Source organism: Euleptes europaea, chromosome 11, assembly GCF_029931775.1.
Source record: "Euleptes europaea isolate rEulEur1 chromosome 11, rEulEur1.hap1, whole genome shotgun sequence".
Lineage (NCBI taxonomy): Eukaryota > Metazoa > Chordata > Lepidosauria > Squamata > Sphaerodactylidae > Euleptes > Euleptes europaea.
The window spans coordinates 72,248,595-72,270,099 of NC_079322.1; the positions used below are offsets into that span (position 1 = coordinate 72,248,595).

A 21,505-nucleotide genomic window follows, 5' to 3' on the forward strand; every position below is an offset into this window, starting at 1 on the left:
CCCTCTCCCGAGGGTCCCCCTTCGAGGAGCCATATTGGACGCCGCTCGGGTCCCTGGCGTCCTCTGGTTTGGGGAGGGGGGCGCGGGCGGTGCGCGCGCGCGGGGGCGTGTGTACATGGCAACTGCAGACCCGGCCTCTCCGCCCCCTCCTCCTCCTCCTCCTCGGCCCCCTCCTCCTGGCGCTCGGCGCGCCCCCAGCCCTTTCCCCCAGCGCCCCGGCCAGCGCGCCATGCCTCATTGCCGACCTCGCCGCCCGCCAGCCCCCCGCGCCCTGCCCGGCCGCCCCTCCCGCCCCACCACCACCACCACCACCACCACCAGCAGCAGCCCCACCGTCTCCTCCGCCCGCCTCCGCCGCCGCTTCTCCCTCGGGGGCTCCGAGCTGGCTTCGCCTGGCAAACTTTGCGCCCCTGCCTGCCTGCCTGCCTGCCTCTGAGGGGGGCGCGCCGGAGTCCGGGCGCTTGAATTGAAGCCAGACAAAGCGCCGGTTCCTCCTCCCTCTCCAACCCCCCCGACAGCCCCGGCGTGAGGGGGGGGGTCTTTATGCCGCGCGGACCCTCGCCTTCGCCGCCTCGTCCTTCTCCCGGCTGCCGCGGGAGGGAAGGCGGGCTTTGGGAAGGGCCCGGGCGAGGGAGCCGGGGGCTGGCGCTCCCCTGCCGGGGGCCGCGGCTGGAGCGGCGAGCCTGCGCCCCGGAGCCGGGCCGCGGGAGAGTCACCTGCCCGGAGGATTTAAAAACACACACACACACACACACCCCTCTTTCTCTCTCTCGCCTCGCTCTCTGGAAGACTTGGATCTACTACCGGGGACCTGGGAAGGATTTCTCCTCCGAGCCGTGCGCGCGTTTCGAGAGGGACCTTGCCACGGGTTGCTGGGTTTCGCTCCTCGATCCCATTCATTCCTCCCTCCTCCTTCCCCCCCCCCCACGCTCTCGCTGGGGGTACGGTCAACAAGAGACACGAGGACAAAAAGGAATATGCTGGTGCCCTGGCTAACTTTCGCCTTCCTCTGGGGGACTTTCTGTGCTCGTAAGTAAACGGGGGGGGGGGAGAGAAAGTTCTCCGCGGTTGTTTTGTATATATTTTTTTTCCCATAGCATGTGCGTTTATTGCTGCTGGAAAGCGCGACGGCCGGGGATCCCGCCGGCTCCCAGCCCGAAGAAAGGAAACCTTGAAAGCGCCCGAACTGCTTGGAAACAGAAGGAGTTAATTCGGTTCGCTTTGCCCCCCCCCCCTCCAAGTGGGGAAGAGAGAGCAAAACAACACCACTTTGTGCGCCGCGGTGGCGTTGGCGGCGCTGCTTTCTGGCCCCCTTCGCCGTGTTGTTTTTCGTTGCAGCCCCGGAAGGTTTTTATTTGGGGGGGGGGGCTCTTGGGAAAGCGGAGCGGCTCCGCAATGGGGTCTTTGCTTGCTTTGTGTGTGCTCGCAATGCTCCGGGTCTGGCCGGGGAGGGAGGCGTGCGGTTGGAAAACAAAAGAGGAGATCGGTTTTGGAAAGAGGCATTTTTTAAAATTTATTATTATTATTATTTTTTGAGCCCGGAGGAAAACGTGAGGAGGCTTCCCCCCCCCTTCGTCTCGAGCGGCCATGTGTTTTCTGCCCGGGGTGAGAACCATCGCTCAGGATGGAACCACATGGTCAGCCGAGGCCTGGGATTTACTCTCCCCCTGGAAGGTTACCTTTTCCTTGGGGGTGCCAGAAACCTAGACTCGAAAAGCCTCCCTCCGCGATTGCTTTGGAAGCCCCTTTCGGTGTAGATCTTGTATGCAACTTTTTTTTAAAAAAAATTATTTTGAAAAGCATTATTTTGCGGTTGTGCGCCTAAGGCGGGGCCACACGATTAAAACCCGCCTCTTTCCCTGTGTCCTTTCATTTCCAACAGTTTTGTTTTTCTTTAAAAAAAAAACACAACCTCGACTTTTTTTTGCTTCCACCAGGTTTGTTTTCTTTTAAACCAGTCGTGCTCCGACGGCATGGCTTTTGTGGATTGCAACCATGTGTGGGGACCGCTCCCCTGCAACTCATTACAGCACACCAAGGGTTAAAAATTGTCGGCTATTTGGGGGTGGGGTGGGGGGAGAGTGAGACTATTCCCGGCCTTTGTGCGCCCTTTAAAAACTTTCCCTCTTCTCATCTTTCTCGTTTAATTGTTATTTTTAAAGCCTTCTCTCCCCCCCCCCCCCAACAACTAAGCAATGCACCATGGAAGTTGCACGTGGTAAACAAATGGACGAAGAAGTCGGAAGAGTTTCTGGCAAAGCCCCCGCTACAAAGTGGCTTCCCCTTAAAAGAGTTGCATTTGGATTTCGTTACTGTTGAGGGCATAAAAACATTACTATAAGGCTTTGGTTCGGGGGTGCCGCTTCATTTACATTCGAGACGGCTCGGACGGTGTCTGGCTTTTAATCCCCCCCCCTCCAAGAGGGAGAGAGGAGAGACCCCGTTATATATACGGGGCGGAGGGGAGAAAAGGGATGCATATTGTAGCACCGCGCAAAGGATGTTTCAGCCCAGGGCTGGAACTTTTGTCCAGAGCCCCCAATCTCTCTTGTTATGGAAATCCTGCCACCGCATTGATCCCCTGCAAATCTGCTTTTCCCTCCCCGGAGCAAGGAGGAGGAGAGGGTGGTGGGCTTGGAGCTGGGTGGGGGGGAGCATTGCGCGTCCTGCCTTTCTCCTATGGATCAGCCAGCCCGGGCTCGGCATTGTGTGCTAGCTTTTGTTGTTGGCGGCTTTTCCCCCCACCTCCTTGTTTTGATGACTTGGGGGGGGGAGGGGTCTTGGGAGAAGGAGGGAGCAATCTCGTCCTTGGGGGGATTGGAGAGCTGCGGCTGGTAGACCCCAACGCAACACGCACACAAGCACAACACCAATCCCGTGGTCGTGGCCGCGGAATAACAACAACAGGCCCTGACGTAAGGGCCCGGCCCCATAGCATGGCGTGGAGTGATTGATTTGCTAGATCCCCCACGGGAGCTGCACGCTGGTCTCCAGCCCCATAGTATAACCTCTCCCCCTTCAGGCTTTTGATACTGGGGCTTGTGGTGTGAGGAAGAAAGAAAGAAAAGGAATCTTGCTGGTGGGGCAGCAACCCAGTCTCCTAATTTCTCTTTCCCCCCCCTAAAAAAAAAAGCCCCACAACACAATACAGTCTCTCACGCAGGCGCTCTTGTTTAGAGTAACCCTTCTTGGATCTCACCGGTCACGCAGTATCCATTACCAAGTAGGGGGAGAAGAGAAAATATTTTTGGCTGGGGGGTGGTTAATGTGTGCGGATGCATCTTGTAGAATAAGATGACAGCAGCAGAAGAGGTTTTTTGCAGGGGCCCTTTTTCTCAATGCACACTAGGTAGTGTGCATTCCTTTCTTAACTTTCTTTTTTTTTTGGGGGGGGGAATGTTGCATTTTAATTATATATAGGCAGTGATAACTGGAGGAGGGGCAGGGGGGAAAGCCCCTGCTTCCTTTTCCATGATACAGATTCCACACTGAAATAGCCTTGTCTCTTTATCCTCTTCCTTCCCTGTTAAACCATTTCCCTTTTTAGACCCCCCCTCAAAAAATAAAATAAAAAGACAACTAATGTCTCCCCATCTTTCTAGGTCTGCTTTGGAATCTTCTCTGAAATCCTGGGGAGGGGTTGAAAGTACCAGCAAAACAGAAGGCTTTGGCGGCATCGGTGGCGGCGTCTTTGCTTGCTGCTACTGATGCTGCTTGGTTGATGTTTCTTTGTTCAGGGTACCCATTATATATTCACTGTCACATTGCCTTCTCCCTTTCTCCCTTCTTTTGTATTGTAAACAATGCTATTTCCCCCCTTCCTGTTCAGTTGAGCTGAAAGTTGGAAAGGGAGGATGCCTGCCTTTTTTAAAAAATTTTTTTAAAAAACCCTTAATATGTGGTACTGATCAAAGCAACCAAGCAGTTGTCTAACCTGATGGTGTATTTGCATAGATCTTTGTCTCTTGTAAGGGTTTTTTGAGTGATCCTATTGAGAGTCCTCTGCAAAATGGGGCATTTTTGGAAGGAGGAGGATAGGACAACGCCAGGGGTTCCTGTGTGTGTTTGTGTTTAGCACCACCGGTCATGAAATTCGGTACACCTATAATCACAAACTGTTCCACTTGTGGAAGTAGGGTTTGTATAAAGAAGCTATTTGTAGCCACTTCTCCCCCCCCCCCCCATGGCATTCTTTTTTTTTAAGCCTCCAGCCTTACAGCCTGCCCATAGATAAAAAGACCTTCCCTTTTTAATTATTGTAACCTGGTTTTTATTAAATGCGCAATCATGCTCACGTTTTGAAATCAAATTGAAAGTTGCTTGTTAGAAATCACCCCTGCAGGTTGCTCATATGCTCCATAAGACTGGAATGCTTATATTGACTTTTTTTGAAATTTAATTTTTAAGAAAAGAAAGCACGCATAGGTCACGTGAATTATGAGAATCCTCTGAGGATAGACAATCACTTCAGAGCAAACAAGAAGGGGCTGTGTTTCACATCTGCTTTTATGAATGTCCACAGCTGTGTTTCCCAATGTGGTTTTTGTTATATTTGGTTTGCAAGGTACCCTTCTTGACGCTCCCTTGAAACATTCAGTTAGGAAAATGCAATAATGCTATAAGGTACTGATAGGCATCTGTCAGTGGTGATAATCAGAAGGCTTTGTGTGTGTGTGTTGTATATAAGAGTTTTTAGCGCTGTGCGAAAGAGAGGCTTTAAAAAAACAGCCTGACCTTAGTTGCACGTGTGTGGATGATTTCTAGTGGTACTTTGGCTGTTGGTAGTTGAAATAAAAACAGACTATTGCTTTGAGAGAGAGAAAGAATTCTGTTGTGTACTTTCATTTTTGGAGTGTGAAGATTTGTTGATGAAAACATTATGTTCATTTCTATTGTTTTGTTTACAAATTTCCTGCAGCCCAAATGTTCAGGAATCGTTCTCATTTTTTATTGTGTTGTCGTGTTTTTTGTTTTTTTTAATATCGAAAGGATTGCTGTTGTACAAGGCACATCTTGGTGAAGCAATGCAAAAGTTATGCTTCATCCCCCCTTTTTTGTAAGCGTTTTACAGCAATGAATTGAATTCCAAAGAGATAAGTCGACTTTTTCCCAGAGCTCTGCATTTATCCTCTTGTGGTTGAGGAAAGGAATGAGACCAGATTCATTAGCCTGCTAATTAAACACAATGAAGTGCTTGTGCCAAGGTTAATGGTGCTGGTCTTTAAAAACACAAAACTCTTGAACTAGTGTCCAGGATCTTATTAACAAAGATCTATTATTAGATAAAGATTACGCCACTCTAAATATCAGTACTCATGACTGGTAGGAATGCTTACGGTAAAAAGGGTGTTCGGGCATACCAAAATCCTAAGCATATTTGAGATAGATCACGATGGGGAGCCGTGTTAGTCTGTCACGAGCAGTTGAAAAGAGCATGAGTCCAGTAGCACCTTAAAGACTAACAAAATTTCTGGCAGGGTGTGAGCTTTCGTGAGCCACAGCTCACTTCTTCAGATACAGCTAGAATGTGATTCCATCTGTCCTCAAGTAGAGACTCTACTTAAAGATAGATGGACTCACACTCTAGCTGTATCTGAAGAAGTGAGATGTGGCTGACGAAAGCTCATCCCCTGCCAGAAATTTTGTTAGTCTTTAAGGTGCTACTAAACATATATGCTTAAGGAATAAGCCGTATTGACCTCAAACATCTGAGCAAAAATGGTCAGGATTGTGCTGCAGTTTAGATTTAGAACATGTTGTATACCTAATCTGGGACTCAGGGCTTCACAGGAGGATGTACAGATGAACACATGAAGCTGCCTTATACTGAATCAGTCCCTTGGTCCATCAAAGTCAGTATTGTCTACTCTGACCGGTAGCAGCTCTCCAGGGTGTCTCAGGCAGAGGTCTTTCATATCACTGGTCCTTACTGGAGATGCTGGGGATTGAACCTGGGGCCTTCTGCTGGGGATTGAACCTGGAACCTTCTGTATGCCAAACAGATGCTCTTCCACTGAGCCACAGCCACTCCCCAGACAACCTTGTTGAAACTAGGAGTTTCCAGGTCTCCTTAGTGCTGGAGTGGGCAACCTCCTGGCAACTACATGCATGGCATTCCCAAGATCCATGATGGAAGAAACGCATGATATAAACAAATATGATAATGTTCATAATAGACATATAAGGCTCAGGTGCCTTTAAAACATAATTCAAAGAGGGTAGGACTATCAGTAGTTACACCTATAAGGAACATCTGCATTTACAAAGAGAAGGAGAGTTGGTTTTTATATGACTACTTTCTTTACCGCATAAGGAAGAATCAAACTGGCTTACAATCGCCTTCCTTTCCTCTCCTCACAACAGACACCCTGTGAGGTAGGTGGGGCTGAGAGAGCTCTAAGAGAGCTGTGACTACTCCAAGGTCACCCAGCTGGCTTCATGGGGAGGAGTGGGAAAACAAATCCACTTCACCAGATTAGCCTCCGCTGCTCATGTGGAGGAGTGGGGAATCGAACCCGGTTCTCCAGATTAGAGTCCACCACTCCAAACCACCACTTTTAACCACTACACTGGCTCTCACAGTATGTATGTCAGAGAGATAACATGTACGTAGTTGCATTTGCTGTTTTTGGATCCAGCCAGAATGATGTTTAAACATCTGTTGCATTTTGAGATGCGTCACCATTTTAAAGCTTAGGCGGAAACTGAAGCTGGGGAAAAAACCCTGAAATTTTCCCAAGGGCAAATAAATACATTTATGAACTAGGTTTGGAAATGTATGAAGATCAATTCCTGTGTTTCACTTCCAGGAGTTAACAGAAAAAATCTGCAGAGCTCTACCTTCTCTAACTTTTATTTAACTGTGTACTTCAGAAAGCCGTGTTATGTTCTGATTACCGTAATCCCTATATGTGGCTGCTTTCTTAAGCAGGGAATTTGGAGTGCAGTGGAAGCTGTGCGGAGTGTAGATGGCAAGTGGTCCTGGTGGTCAGGGAGTTCTCCCTCTCTTCCTCTTGTTCTCAAAAAGTGTCCCATTGCCACACTGACCCACCATAAATTCTGGTCCTCCCGCCTGCCCCAGCTAGTGTGGAGGCAAGTAGGAAGAAATGCCGGAAACCATATTTGTCTGTTTCACATTGGTAGGTGGTCTACATGACAAAACGCAAGAGCTTCCCACACTCTGTCCTAAAAAATATTGAATGAGCATCTCCTCTGTTTGCATATTGTTTTTTTGGATCTCTTCCTTCATCCATCCGAAAAGGATTAGGTCAAGTAGCAGGTCCCTATCAAATGTACATCTAAACAGGGGGGAAAGCTGGACTGTCCTTGCAGCAAACAAAAAACCAAGAAATGTTGCAAGTACCCTCTGTGATTTATTCAGAAATTAAGGGCCATTCCCATTTCAAGCACAGCAGTTTGTCGGGGGTTGGTTCATATAAACATGTCAGGGTGTGTATAACAGAGTTCTGTGGCACTTTAAAGAGCAGTCTGTTTATTCTGGTACACTCGTTCATAGTCAAGAGATCACTTCGTCAGCTACAGGGCTGACACTGGAATGAAATTATCTATGTAACCTTCCAGTTTGAAGAAATATCCTACGAATGATCTTTTGAGTTATGATGGTACTGATGTAGAAAGAATTCCTGTGATCTTTTGTTCTTCTTAAAGTCGATAGTAACAGGGTATGCATATGACAATTCATGTGCCAGGGAGTTAGGGTCAGTAGTGAGAAAATAAATGTTTGCTGGTGGTTACAATGCAAACTTGGGAGACAAATAGCTTGCTGTAAGCTAAAAAGTTATCCTTGGCTGTGTCACTTTGGAATGCATTTGGGGTATTATATTTTTCAATGCACAATTCATTCAGATTGTTTTTAAAAAGAAAAACCTACCTTCTGAAAACTAGCATTTGAGGGATAAGATTTAGTTAAAATTGTTCCTTCTGTAAAAAATACACTTGATCACTATTCATTGCTGATATAGATGTACCAGGTCACTTACTCATGGTTATTAGTTGATCATGGGACTGCATTTTACCTTCCCCCTAGACTTTCTGTTCTGTGATATACATTTCTCTCTGCTTCCTTTAACCATGTGGCTCCCATATTAATTTGGGTGTGAAGCAGGTTTACCATACTCCAGTTTAACCTTATTCCGATGTGATCCTTAATCACGATTTATTCCAGGGTTGTGGTTTGTGAAGGATACGCTGTTTCCCACAGCCTACATTGCATTCTGCAAGTACAGGCCTTAGACAAGCACACTGGAATTCTTACTCAGGTGAAAAGCAAACCCTCCTGTGGGACTGGTGGATTGAAAAGAAATTCATGTAAACAAATCCTTTGATCTTTCAACTGGGTTTATCTTTACAAACCCCTTCTCCTAGAATTATAGAACTGTTTTACACATGACAAAGACACTGCTGATTTTGTGTTTTGTATTTTTTTTTGTTATACTTCACACACAGAGTGTTGTTGTTTTTTAAATCTTGTTTGGGGGAGCCCACTTCAAAAGCCTGTAGCTGAATGAATGATGTGTTTAAAGTTCTTGGTCAGCTACAAGAAGCAGTTGTGAGCTTGAGAGAGAATTTTTTGGCGTTTCTGCTACAGCCTGTCTGTCATTTTCTGCCTAACAACACCTTATGGAGGGAGTTGAGGGGAAAAGGCAAGGGAAAATAGGGTTGGGGGAAGGACGGTAATCTTTGCTTTCAGTAGATGCATTATCTCCTTCATCTCCCCCCTCCACCTCTGTCTGATGTTGGAAATTAAATAGACTGTGCAATATTAGATGTTGTTTATTAGTGCTTTATCTTTGGTTTTTAACATCATAGCTAACTGGATGTACCATGCCTACAACTAAACATGTGAAACTGCCTTACATGGAGTCAGAACCTTGGTCCATAGCCTAGTAGTCTCTTCACCCCCCCGCCCTTTGGGTTTACTTTATTGGGCAGAGACTCCAGCAGATGGGTTTTTCTGAGCCCTGCTACCTGGGATCTTTTGAACTACTTGGGTTCCCCCCCCCAAAAAAAACTTGATAATGGTTCTTCATAAAGAATTGCTGGAAGTAGGAAGTTCTGTGCTTAGTAACTAAGAACAGGTGCCAGAGATCTTCTAGTGGCCAGCTTCTAATAGATAGTTTTGTCTTTTCAAATGTAACAACAAGTTCTCACAAGATTGTAATGCCTCTTCCAGGAATCAGCAAATCATGTTGTGGTTTTCCCAGTCTTAGTTCTGGTGCTGACTCTGCTCATGTGAATCAGCCATTCATCCGAGTGCTTTCTTTGCAAACGTCCACTACTCATATTGATGTATTTAATTTTAATTCTTAAAACAGTTATACCCCACCTTGCCGCATGGCTCAAGGCAGCTTACAATACATAATTGAAAACATCCAGTAACAGTACAATCCTAAGTCACCCCCAGCCTAATAAAATAGAACCACCTGTAATGCTGTAATCGTCTTTACGGATGTGTGTCATATTAACCCAGCCTGTTGATCTTCTGTGGTGTTAGAGGAGTTTTTAACTTCGCGTTTGCTTTTGTGCTTCCTCTGTGCTTCTGGAATGCAGCGTGATGTCTGCCTTGCAATCAGCCATGACAGACCCGTTTATTATTCCCACTCAAACAATGATAGGGTGCGGTCATATAAACGGGAAAGTTACTTTCAGATGCTCCTGATCATCACGTGTACCACCTCTTCCTTGCGGGTTGGCGAGTCTGATTTTAGTTCTCTTGGGACAAACAGGAGGAGGAGAAATTGTTGAAAACATGCTAGCCGTTTTCTTACAAGGCAAATGAATACTGTAATGACATCCAGATTTGTTATAAACCATAATCCTATATATTAAATGTTCTCTGCAAAAAGTTAAAGAGTGTCTGTGGTTGAAATTCAGGTTAGACTCTCATGATTTGTGAATGAGCTTAATGTAAACCAGAAAACTGGGAAATTAAGTATGCATCCTGTTTGTACGAGATGGTGGGTCTGATCAGATGGTGTGAACCCAGTGTGAAAAGAAAGGTCGTTTATGCATGGGTACTTTCACTCACGTTTGCCCCCGGTCTGGCTCGGTTGTTCATTGGAGTTATGGATGAGTTTTCCATCCATTAGAGATGACCTTGCTGCCAGCACTCGCAATGTCCAGGTCTTCCTATTCCTCTGTTAACCTGATTCTTCCATCTTCCCTGAGCAAAGCCCGGGTGAAATCCCTGTGCTTAAGGCAAAGTGCGGGGCATGCAAGCTTGGTTTCGCTCACAGTCAATTAAAAAGCAGCATGTCCAGAGGCGGGGATGGAAATACTTCCTGGGAGCTCTTTCTGAGCAGAAGAAAATCTTTTTAAAACCAAGGCTTGGATTTCTCTCCCCCCCTCCTTTCAGGTTGCTCCATTTTTTTATGTTGTTGTTCTTAAAATGCTTTTTTATGTGGCAATTGGGTTTGTGGGGAATTTTCTCTCATAGTAAGCACTACAAGTTAGCCAATTGCAAAGCATCATTTAAAGGGACTTGATTTGAGCTTGGAGACTGCTGGTGCATAGATTCCCAACAGGAAAGTGTGGATCCAGCCAGCAATGAACCTCAGGTAAAACTCCCATGCATAAATGGCCGAAGCCTTGGGGATCTCTTTGAACCCGCAATCTCTTCCTGGAATTCTTGGTGCAGTTGGGCACTGCAAATGAATTAGTTACTTAATGTTTTTCAGCAGTGATAGTTAACTATGACATGTAAGCCAGCAAACTGTAGTTTGCAATTGTAGAAGAGGGGGAGTACATTGGAAGAATGGCAGGATTTTAACAAGTGCTGAAGAAATAAAAACAAAGTGACTAGCCCATGGTCAAATGGAGAACTTCATGGCAGTGTGGATCTGAGCCTGCCTCTTTCTGGTCAGTCTGAACCTAACTTATACCACACTGTCTTGTAGCATTCAGGAGAAGGAGGAAAAATTGTGGGAGCCCAGAGCACGTTAATGTAGTACCAAACCGTGATTTAATGTTTGAACCAAGTTCATCTGTGACCTGGAGCGGCCTTTCCTTGGTTATGAATGAAGCATGAGGTAGCTGGCTAAATAACTCAGTTTTTAAAATTGTATTTATGTTCTTGTGTGTGTTTGTTTGTGTTGTTATTTCAAGAGCTGCATTTTTGCAGTTTTGGTCAGATTGCTCCAGTATCTTTGAATGCTTCTAGGTCAGTACTTCTGCTAAAAATTGTGTACAAGATTAATAGGTCTAGGACACACACAGAGTTGTCGTAGGGATGAGAAAGACCAGTGGTTTAACTCTATACACCCTCATGGGGAGCAGAGATCTTATCGATTCCTGTTTTAACTGGAGGCATCAGGGACTGAACATGTGACTTACGCACTCTCCCGACTGGGGCACAGAGTCCTTGCTTCAAAAACTTGGCAGTGGAAAGTTCCATTAAGTCATAGCTGACTTACGGTGACTGTGTCGGGTTTTCAAGGCAAGAGATGAACAGAGGTGGTTTTGCCATTGCCTGCTTCTGCGCAAGCAGCCCTGGTCGCCCATCCAAATATTCACCAGGACTGAACCTACTTAGCTTCTGAGATCTTACAAGATCAGGCTAGCCTAGGCCATCCAGATCAGGGTTGTTTCAAGCTTAGGTTAAAAAAAAAAATCGATGTTCTGAAATGACTACAAGGAAGAACTTATTTTTGCACCTCTCTGCAAAGACACCTGGCTTGCTGGGGGTAAAGAAGAAGAGTTGGTTTTTATATTCCAACTTCCTCTACCACTTCAGGAAGAATAAAACCGGCTTACAATCACCTTCCCTCCCCCTCGCCACAACAGACACCCTGTGAGGTAGGTGGGGCTGAGAGAGTGTGACTAGCCCAAGTTCACCCAGCTGGCTTCATGTGTAGGAGTGGGGAAACCAATCCAGTTCACCAGATTAAAGTCTGCTGCTCATGTTGAGGAGTGGGGAATCAAACCTGGTTCTCCAGATCAGACTCCACCTCTCCATACCACTGCTCTTAACCACAACACCACACTGGTGTAGCGTAGTGTAGACGACGGGAAGGCAGTGGCAAACCACCCTGAAAACATAGTGTGCCTGGTAAATGTTGTGATGTGATGTCACCCCATGGGTCAGTAATGGCCTGGTGCTTGTACAGGGGAACTACCATTACCTTTTACCTACAAAGACAATAGCAGTGTGCGCCTTTGGAGGGGGCGAGAACTTTTATTTGCTGGGGAATAAAATATGAAGCTGCCTTATTCTGAGCCAGACCTTTTTGTCTAGCAAGCCCGTTAATGCTTGCTCTATTCAGCAGCCGTTTCCCAAGGCCTCCGTGGTCTTTCCTAGCCTTTCTGCTTGGAATCTTGTAACCCGAGTTGCTGGGGAATAAAGCCTGGAACCTTCTGCATACAAAAGATGTGCTCTTCTTCTGATCTCCTGGGATTTACGTCACGGTCCTCCTAGGCTTTCCACTGGCTATGCTGAGAGGTGAGAGCTTTAAAAATTATTTCCTCAATGCCTCTTCGCTGATCCAACCGTCTTTTGCACCTTTGTTTACTCTTTAGTGCCCGCTTTGGGTTTTGATCCACGATGCTTATGAAGCAATGTAAATTGTAGCTCGTTTTTTTTTTTAAAAATATAATGGAAGCAGAAGGAGAGGAAACAAGCAGAGTTGCATTTTCTTCCTAGAGCAAAGTGTGGTGTCCATAACTACCATACACGTTATGCATTCATGGGTGTTAAGAAGAATAATCAGAATCTTTTAATTCCTGTTCAGGAGAGTGGTGAGCTGGAAGGAGAGAGAAGGGTGTATATGCAGTGCTTCTTTTCCCCTCCGCTCTGCTTGTTACTGATATCTTTTATTGATAGCTAGGGCAGCGAAGCACTAACACGGATGATGTCGAAGGCACTTCTCGAATAAAGAAACTTAATACTGCATTATTAAAGTTGCAAAGATGCCGCGGTGTTGGTATCAGGACAGGTTGCCACCTTTGGACATTCTATAATCAAATGCGCCAAGCATTCGGCATGGGCTCTGTTTCAGCATCTCCTTTCTCGTTGGGCTTCCTGCTCACCATGCTGGAATGTTTTCTCACAGAGCTTTGATCTCCATATCCCAGAATAAATTTAACCTTTGCCTCCAACGGGAGTTCTGCAAAAGCCCGATGCCATGCTCTGGTCCCCCTGACCTGGACGGCCCAGGCTAAGCAGGGTCGGCCCTGGTTAGTACTTGGATGGGAGACCACCAAGGAAGTCCAGGGTTGCTGCGCAGAGGGAGGCGATGGAAAGCCACCTCCGTTCGTCTCTTGCCTTGAAAACCCTGCAAGGGGTTGCCATGAGTTGGCTGTGACTTGATGGCAGTTTTCGATCACCACATTCTGATCTAAAGCTAAGATTTCTGAGCTAGGACACAGCTGGGAATTCTGTAGCTGTATGCGTAAGCGAGCATATGTATATCTGCGTGTAATATCTTAAGTCATGGTCTGCAAACCAAAAAGTTGCCAGTTCAAATGTTGTGTTGGCATAAATTCATTTTGGTGTCCCTGCTGCGGAGCGGAGAGCTTATCAATTCCTCTTTTAACTGGAGGCATCGGAGCCTGAATGTGCCTCAGCCTTTATTAAATAGTTAAATTGTGGAGCTCTCTGCCCCAGGGTGAGGTGAGGGCTGCTAGCTTGGAAGGCTTTAAGAGGGGAGTGGACATGTTCACAGAGGAGAGGGCTATCCATTGCATATAGTCAAAATGGATTCTAGTCATAATGCATCCCTATTCTCTCCAGCATCGGAGGAGCATGCCTGTTATATGAGGTGCTGTGGAACACATGCAGGATGGTGCTGCTGCAGTCGTCTTGTTTGTGGGCTTCCTAGAGGCACCTGGTTGGCCACTGTATGAACAGACTGCTGGACTTGATGGGCCTTGGTCTGATCCAGCATGGCTTTTTCTTATGTTCTTATGTTCTTAAATGCTTCAGATGTGAAATTGTTATATCTTCTCACAAAAATCTGTAAATTCATCACTAAAATCAACCAGACTAGGAGGTTTAAAGGGGGAGGGCTGGGATTGCAGAGCATCATCCCGACTTCTGTCCCAGGTAAAACAGTAGAGAGGGCTAGAAATATTAACCTTATACAGTGAAAGATTTTGGTTAAGGAAAATCAGCAAGCTTTCTGCCAAGGCGAGTTCTGGCTCTCAAACTATTGTAGAAGTTTGGTGAGTGTCAAGAAATCTGTTGACAAGGAGATGTGAAAGCTTTTGAGAGAACCAGATGCTGAGAACAGACTTGTTGCCTGCATGGCTGATTGTGAATTACATGTAAGAATGTGGCTGACCAATGCTGGACACAGGGTACTAGACCAAATGATACTAGATCTGGTTCTGCAAGGTGTTGTTGTTTTTTTTAATTCATTTCATTACGGAGGGATGAAAACATCTCAGTTGTTGCTAGAAAGAAACAGGATGATGGGGATTGTGAGGTGTCTTTTTGTTGTTGTTGGGTGTATGAAGTATGATAGACCTTATCCTTATTCCACCCTATTTTAAAGAAGACAGAATAACAGCACTTTACTACAACCTCAATGGATCCTGTGATGATTCAAGTGTGTTTAAGTGAGATAAGTATTTATATAGCAGGTTAAGAAGGGCGGATTCACATGTAACCTGAACAAGATGGCGGGCAAACATCTCACAAATTAATTTGCACAGCTAGTTGTAGCAGAGGTTATGACTCTCAGTCTCTTGCTCCCAGGGAAAAAATGGTTCAAGAATGACCTTTGGCTGTTTACATGATAGAGTGTTCTGTTTCTGGTGGGCAGGGTTCATTCCTGCTGACGTCACTTCCTGCTGACGGACATGTCTTTGATCTCCCTATTTTTGCCTTGAGTTGCTTCCTCTTCCATTGTCATTCTTAAGCAGGAAGGGCAGAAAATGAAGTGAGACACACAAAATGTGCAACGTTTCTAGCAGTGGGATTGTCAAATGACATTCGGTTGTGTGTGTGCTCACGCATGAGATTACAGAACCTCATGTTCAGAGCAGTAAATCTGGGTTTGCTAAATAGTGGATACACATAAAGCTGCCTTATGCTAAATCAGACCATTGGTCCGTAGAGGTTAGTATTCTCTACTCTGAGAGGCAGAGGTTCTCCAGGGTCTTTGGCTGAAATCACCCAGTACCTGATCCTTTTAACTGGAGATGCCAGGGATTGAACCTAGAACCTTCTGCATGGCAAGCAGATGCACTACCACTGAGCTACAGCCTCTCCTTGATAGAGAGTTGCAACCAGTGCAAGCTCTATGATGGGGAAACCCTATGGCAACCTTTTATCAGTTTCAGTCACCTTTAATGGCATGATAATAAAAATAGTAGTAACAAAAATACATAAATCTCCATATTCCATACTCACAATTCAATAGTATAACTAAAACATGACCATCAATTTAGAACTCGTCGGCATTAAATGCTGTAATAATGCGTTCTCCTGAGCGACAAGTAAAAAACCAAGACTTAATGTCCAGCACAGCTGTCACCAGCACCCATTTATGTATTCTTTCCCAGAATCTATAGATTGCCTCAGTTGGTTTTATTATTTATTTGCTTCTTTACCCTTTATTTTGTTTTTGATAACAATCGCCAGGAATTCTGTCACATGTTCGGAAACAGAAGGTATCCTATCTGCTAGTAAAAATTTGATGCCATTACATGATGAGTCTTTTAAAGACATAAGGTGAGGGTTAATTAGTTCTAACCGTTGTTTATGATTCAAGGGGCAGTATAAGAAAATATGCTCTACTGATTCTGGTTCTTTCAAATGACAGCTGCATAGTCTTTTATTCCGGGGAATACCTCTATATCTACCAGAAACCATAGTTGATGGGAATGTATTTAGTCTGGCCAGCATAAAGGCTCTGCGCTGGGAGGGATGGACTAAATTGGAAAAATATTCGGCCATTGTTTTTTTTGGAAAGGCCAAAAAAAGTAGGTGAACAGATCCTGTTCGCTCAGGCAATTATTCCCTGCAATTCCATGTCCCAGATTCTCCCTGTAATTGTCCGAAGAATATAGACTTCCCTGGAAGTTAGCAACGTCCCTATATCAATACCAAGCGAGCTGATTTTCCTTTCTATGAATTGGGACCATTTGGATACATAAGGGTCAGCAGCTAGACTGGCTATAAGGCTGTTTATAGGAGCAACCTTTTATCACATTCTTGTATTACATTTTGGGTATAATAACTGAGGTAGATCAAAAACAGTGGTACAATAAAGAGTGTGGGGAAGAAGTGAAGTAGGTGGGTTAGCCAGGTAATAAAGGGGCAAATGGGGCTGGAAAATAAGATTCATATACTTTATCGTTAATAGTTCTGGAAGGGGTAGCCTTCTAGAGGCAGGTTCCTCAGAGAGGAGGCATAGAAATGTATCCCCAACCCCCCCCCCCAATAACAGAGCACATGCCATCAGATCCACTCACAGCATCTGAAGAAGTGGGCTGCAGTCCATGAAAATTCACGCTGCAATTAAATTTTGTTAGTTTCTAAGGTGCCACAAGACCCCTGTTTTATTCCCCCACCCCTTATTTTAATGTTGCTGGCAATCTGTTCAGTATTTTGCTAGGTAGTGTTGAAGGATGATGCTGAAAACTCAATCAAAGTTCTAATGGGTGGTGGGGGTGGGGTTAGGCTGACACCTAAAGAAGTCCTGTATTGTGAAACCAGGGTTTCAGGTGCAAATATAATTAAATAGGCAGGAGTGAATAACTAAGCATACAAACTGGGGGCGGGGGCTGCCGCTGGCCTTTGATGTTGGTGGGCGGCTGGGCGAGTGGAGAGCGGTGGCTCAAGTGGCTCGCGGGGGGGGGGATTGGCCTCGGTTTGCGGAGTCTGGGTTTTGTGGGGGTGTCGTTTGCAGGTGGAGTTTGCAGGTGGGAGAGGAAAGGGGGAGGCGGGAAGGGTCTGCTTCAGCGGGAGGGGTTGGGGTGGGGACCAGGCCTCGCTAGGGTGGGAGCTGCCCCCTGGGGCAGGGGGTCGGGTGGGGTGGCTGGATTTGGGTCCCCTCCTTGCTGTCCTGGAAATAGGGAGTCAATATCGGAGCAACTGGGAGGGGTGGGTTGGGAAGGTCGAGGAGCTTGTATAGGAAGTGCAGGAGGTCCTGGGGGGGTTAGCCATGTTCTGGGCATAGAGTAGGGGTCACTGGATGTGGGGGGGTAGTTGTGAATTTCCTGCATTGTCCGGGGTGTTGGGCTATAGGACCCTGGTGGTCCCTTCCAATTCTACGATTCTAGGTCAGAGTCTGAAATTGTGCCCCCTATAAGAGGAGAGGCAGGAGCTGGCCCCAGAAGGGGTGGGTGGGTGGGGGGTCTTCACCAGTTAGAGGTAGGGGCTGCTGGAGGAGAATCTGGTTTGGGAGGCAATGTGACAGTCAGTATCCATTTGGAGAGAGGCGGGGTCAGGTTCTTCTGTGTAAATGGGGTCAGTGAGTGTGAGAAGCCGCATCTTGGGGAAGGGCCTTACCATTTGTTACATTGGAGCTCCGTATTATGGTTATTGGCAATTTGCCTGGGGAGGGGCCATGGCTCAGTGGTAGAGCATCTGCTTGGCATGCAGAAGGTCCCAGGTTCAATCCCAGCATCTCCAGTTAAAGGGACTAGGCAAGGAGGTGATGTGAAAGACCTCTGCCTGAGACCCTGGAGATCTGCTGCCGATCTGAGTAGACAATACTGACTTTGATGGACCAAAGGTCTGATTCAGTATAAGCCAGCTTCATGTGTTCATTGTTACAGTTAGAGCAGGCCAGGGCACTGTGTGTTACTCAGCAGAGGTCCTGTAAAGTCAGTGGCAGGAGTCAGCTGTGACTAGACTTCCCTTTACACACACATAATCTCTGAAATAGCCTCTTGTTATTGATTGTGTGTGTTTCATAGAGAGAAAATGTGGACTTACATGGACATCACAGAGTCGCTAGTACAGTGTATGAGAATACCAACAGTATACTGTGAGAATTTTGCAGTTACGGAGCTCCCATTTTGGGGGGAAGTTTACCAAAGTTGCAGCATTATCCTTAAGTGGTGCAAAATCATATTATAGTTTCTGTTTGGAAGCTGACAGCTAGCCAGTTATTACAATATATCATTTTAGATTTAAAACCCCGCCACAGTTCTCAGGTGAAGAGATTTTGGAATGTGGACTGATAAAAGTGCAGCTAAACCGAAATACTTGCTGAGTGAAACAAAAAGCCTTTTTATTCAGAGGAGGTAAAGCATCCAGAGTCAATTATGCAAACTCCGTATTGATGATAATAATGTAAGAGTTTGCTACGGTGAAAGGCAAAGGTAAATGTGATTAGGGGTTAGATGTGATCATCATCTTTTTCTGAAATCTACCTTTGCAAGCATGTGGCACTGAACGGGGATCAAAACCGCTTCTGAATGAATTGATGATGAAAGGATAAAGTCGAGAGAGACAGACGAACTGTTCATACAAACTTTTTTTAAGAAAAGAAAAGAGAGAGATCCCTTGGCTTATTTATTTCTTGATGTCTTCCAGCGTTAACCGAAGTGTAAAACTCTTCAAAGCTGCAGTTTGACAAACCAAAGTTAGCTAAAAATAGCTCTTCTAAATATGAAAGCCAGTTGAAAACTCTAAGCTGCACTAGAGTCGTTTTACAGTTATTGTTGATAGTATTTCAGGGTTCCAAGAATGGAACATGAATGACTTTCTGTTCGAGCGAACAGCTGTTCTCTGTCCATCGGGATCTAATGTTTGCCTACTCGGCTCTTAATAATTAAACAAAAGTGTTATTTCATAGCAACCCCTGTTGAGGATTCTATTCCGTTTATCCTCTGCTTGGATACTTGGGTCTTCCAGTAATCAAATCCTAAACAGATTTAGTCAGAAGCAAAAAGCCAGTGAATTCAACGGGCCTTGCTTCCTAGTAATCATGTATAAGATTTTAGCTTGAACATCTAAACTGGGTTCTGTCTAGCTGTTAGGTTTTTAGTATCATGCACCAGGGCTCTACACCATCTTGTTTGGGGTTTCCAAACTTCGCTGTGTGATGGCAAGACATCCCACCCACCCCCCAGATTATTTAAGCCCTCTGAAATGCAGTTATGGGTCAGTCTGTGCAGTATCTGGCAAGAGGTTTCCACAGGGCAACTTTCCTAAGCCATGTTTGTAATGTCCAGCTCAGATTGCACCGTGCATTTGCTCATTCACAGGAACAGTTTCTGTGTCAGGGATGCCTTGAGGAACATCTGGCTCTGTGCTGAAAACTCTTTAGGAGGATCCATGGAGGAAGCCATGCTAGATGTCCCAGGTGCAGCGGAGGGCAAAGGCCTTGGCTCAGTGATAGAGCATCTGCTTGGCATGCAGAAGGTCCCAGGTTCAATCCCCAGCATCTCCAGTCAAAGGGACCAGGCAAGTAGGTGATGTGAAAGATCTCTGCCTGAGACCCTGGAGAGCCACTGCCAGTCTGAGTAGACAATACTGACTTTGATGGACCAAAGGTCTGATTCAGTATAAGCCAGCTTCATGTGTTCATTGTTACAGTTAGAGCAGGCCAGGGCACTGTGTGTTACTCAGCAGAGGGCCTGTAAAGTCAGTGGCAGGAGATGGAAAAGCTGACACTTGAAATTCAGCTGGCAGGAGGTATGATGTGTGCTTTATGTACTGTCAGGTTGCTTCCAACTTATGACAACACTATGAATCAATGTCCTCCAAAATGACCCATCCTTAACGGCCTTTCTCAGGTCTTGCAAACTGAGGGCCGAGGTTTCCTTTATTGAGTCAACCCATCTCATCTTGGGTCTTCCTCTTTTCCTCCTGCCTTCATTTTTTCCTAGCATGATTGTCTTTCCCACTGATTCTCGTCTTCTTATAATGTGACCAAAGTACAATAGCCTCAGTTTAATTGTTTTGGCTTCTAGGGAGAATTCAGGCTTCATTTGATCTAAAAAAGGTAAAGGTCCCCTGTGCAAGCACCAGGTCATTCCTGACCCATGGGGTGACATCACATCCCGATGTTTCCAAGGCAGACTTTGTTTACGGGGTGGTTTGCCAGTGCCTTCCCCAGTCATCTTCCCTTTACCCCCAGCAAGCTGGGTACTCATTTTACTGACCTCGGAAGGATGGAAGGCTGAGTCAACCTTGAGCCGGTTACCTGAAACCAACTTCCGTTGATCTAGAACCCACTTATTTGTCTTTTTGGCAGTCCCTGGTATCCATAAAACTCTCATCTAACACCACATTTCAAATGATGTTGCATACCCCATATTTTGCAGTAGCTGAAGGAAACTGCTAGGAAAAGTTGAAGGCAGTAGGAAAAGAGGAAGACCCAACATGAAATGCTAGCTGTTCCACCTTCACAGGATCACTTCCCCAGAAATTTTTCACTAGAGCTCTACCTTTAGCACATATCCAAAATGGTGCAAAATCTTCTCTGGGTCATGTATTTGGTTGCTGTAGCTAAGGAAAAAGAGAAGCTTCCACCTCACAAGCGCTGGAACACAGGCAGGATGGTGCTGCTGCAGTCGTCTTGTTTGTGGCTTCCTAAAGGCACCTGGTGGGCCACTGTGTGAACAGACTGCTGGACTTGATGGACCTTGGTCTGATCCAGCAGGCCCTTTCTTATGTTCTAAGCTTATTTTAATGGGGGGTGTTGATCTATTTAAAAGACAAATCTTGCTCTGCCCTTAGCCAATTAATTGATTAGCAAATTCAAATCATTTTCATGTTGCAAAGCCTTGGTGAAAATAGGATTTTGATTCTTCAGAAAGAAAGGATTTAATGAACAAAAAGCTTATTGCTCATTGCTTGAATGAAAGGTCTTTCGTATTTTCTTATTAATCAAGTTGGAGAATATGGAACTTCCTTTTATTATGCTAACGCAGCAAAATAGCTTCAAATTGCACACATTTAAGGATTATCGGTCTGGTGGAAAATGCATTTTGAAAGACACAGGCTCAACTCAGGATTTTTGGAATGACTTGGAACCTGTGGGGTTGGGTATTCCCATCTTTTTTAAAAAAAGTGATACTGGAAACATGCCTAATTTTATCTTCTGAAGCCCTTGTTCAGTCATAAAGTCATTCTTTATGTGTGTATTTTTTTTTTTTAATGGTGCAGTCGTATTCTGTGTGTAGGAGTTTGTAGATACTCTGAATAAAATGCACTGTTCCCACTCCCTGTATCACAAATTTTATTGGCTAAGCTCTGCCAATATGTGTCTTTTTTTTTTTTTTTTTTTTGCCTGTCTAGTGGCAGGGAAGAGTTCAAATGGAAAAAAAATGTTTCAAACTGCTTTATCTCAACTGTGTTCTCTGCTCAGACTTTAAACCTAGATACAGGAGTGTTGTTTTTTTTAAAGGAGAAAGAAACCATTTATTTCAACCCCCGAATTCCTGCAAGCTTTCGAAACACTGTCAGAGTAATTGCAGCCTTTTCGTTCCTTCTGTGAAGATATTCAGTTAAGGAGGGGGGGAAAGAAAAGAAAGGGAGCATTTACTCCGTCGCTCTTATTTCTCCCCCTCCCCTAGTGTGTCACAA

At 45.5% G+C, this 21,505-nt stretch overlaps 1 protein-coding gene across 1 annotated transcript in view; it reads left to right on the forward strand.

Moving 5' to 3' along the window:
- The first annotated feature begins 977 nt into the window (after window positions 1-977).
- Window positions 978-21,505, forward strand: part of ACVR2B (activin A receptor type 2B) — a 121,439-nt gene continuing 100,911 nt past the window's right edge. The window contains exon 1 of the mRNA XM_056857432.1: window positions 978-1,029. Coding sequence (XP_056713410.1) covers window positions 978-1,029 — 52 coding nt within the window. The remainder of the gene's footprint in view (window positions 1,030-21,505) is intronic.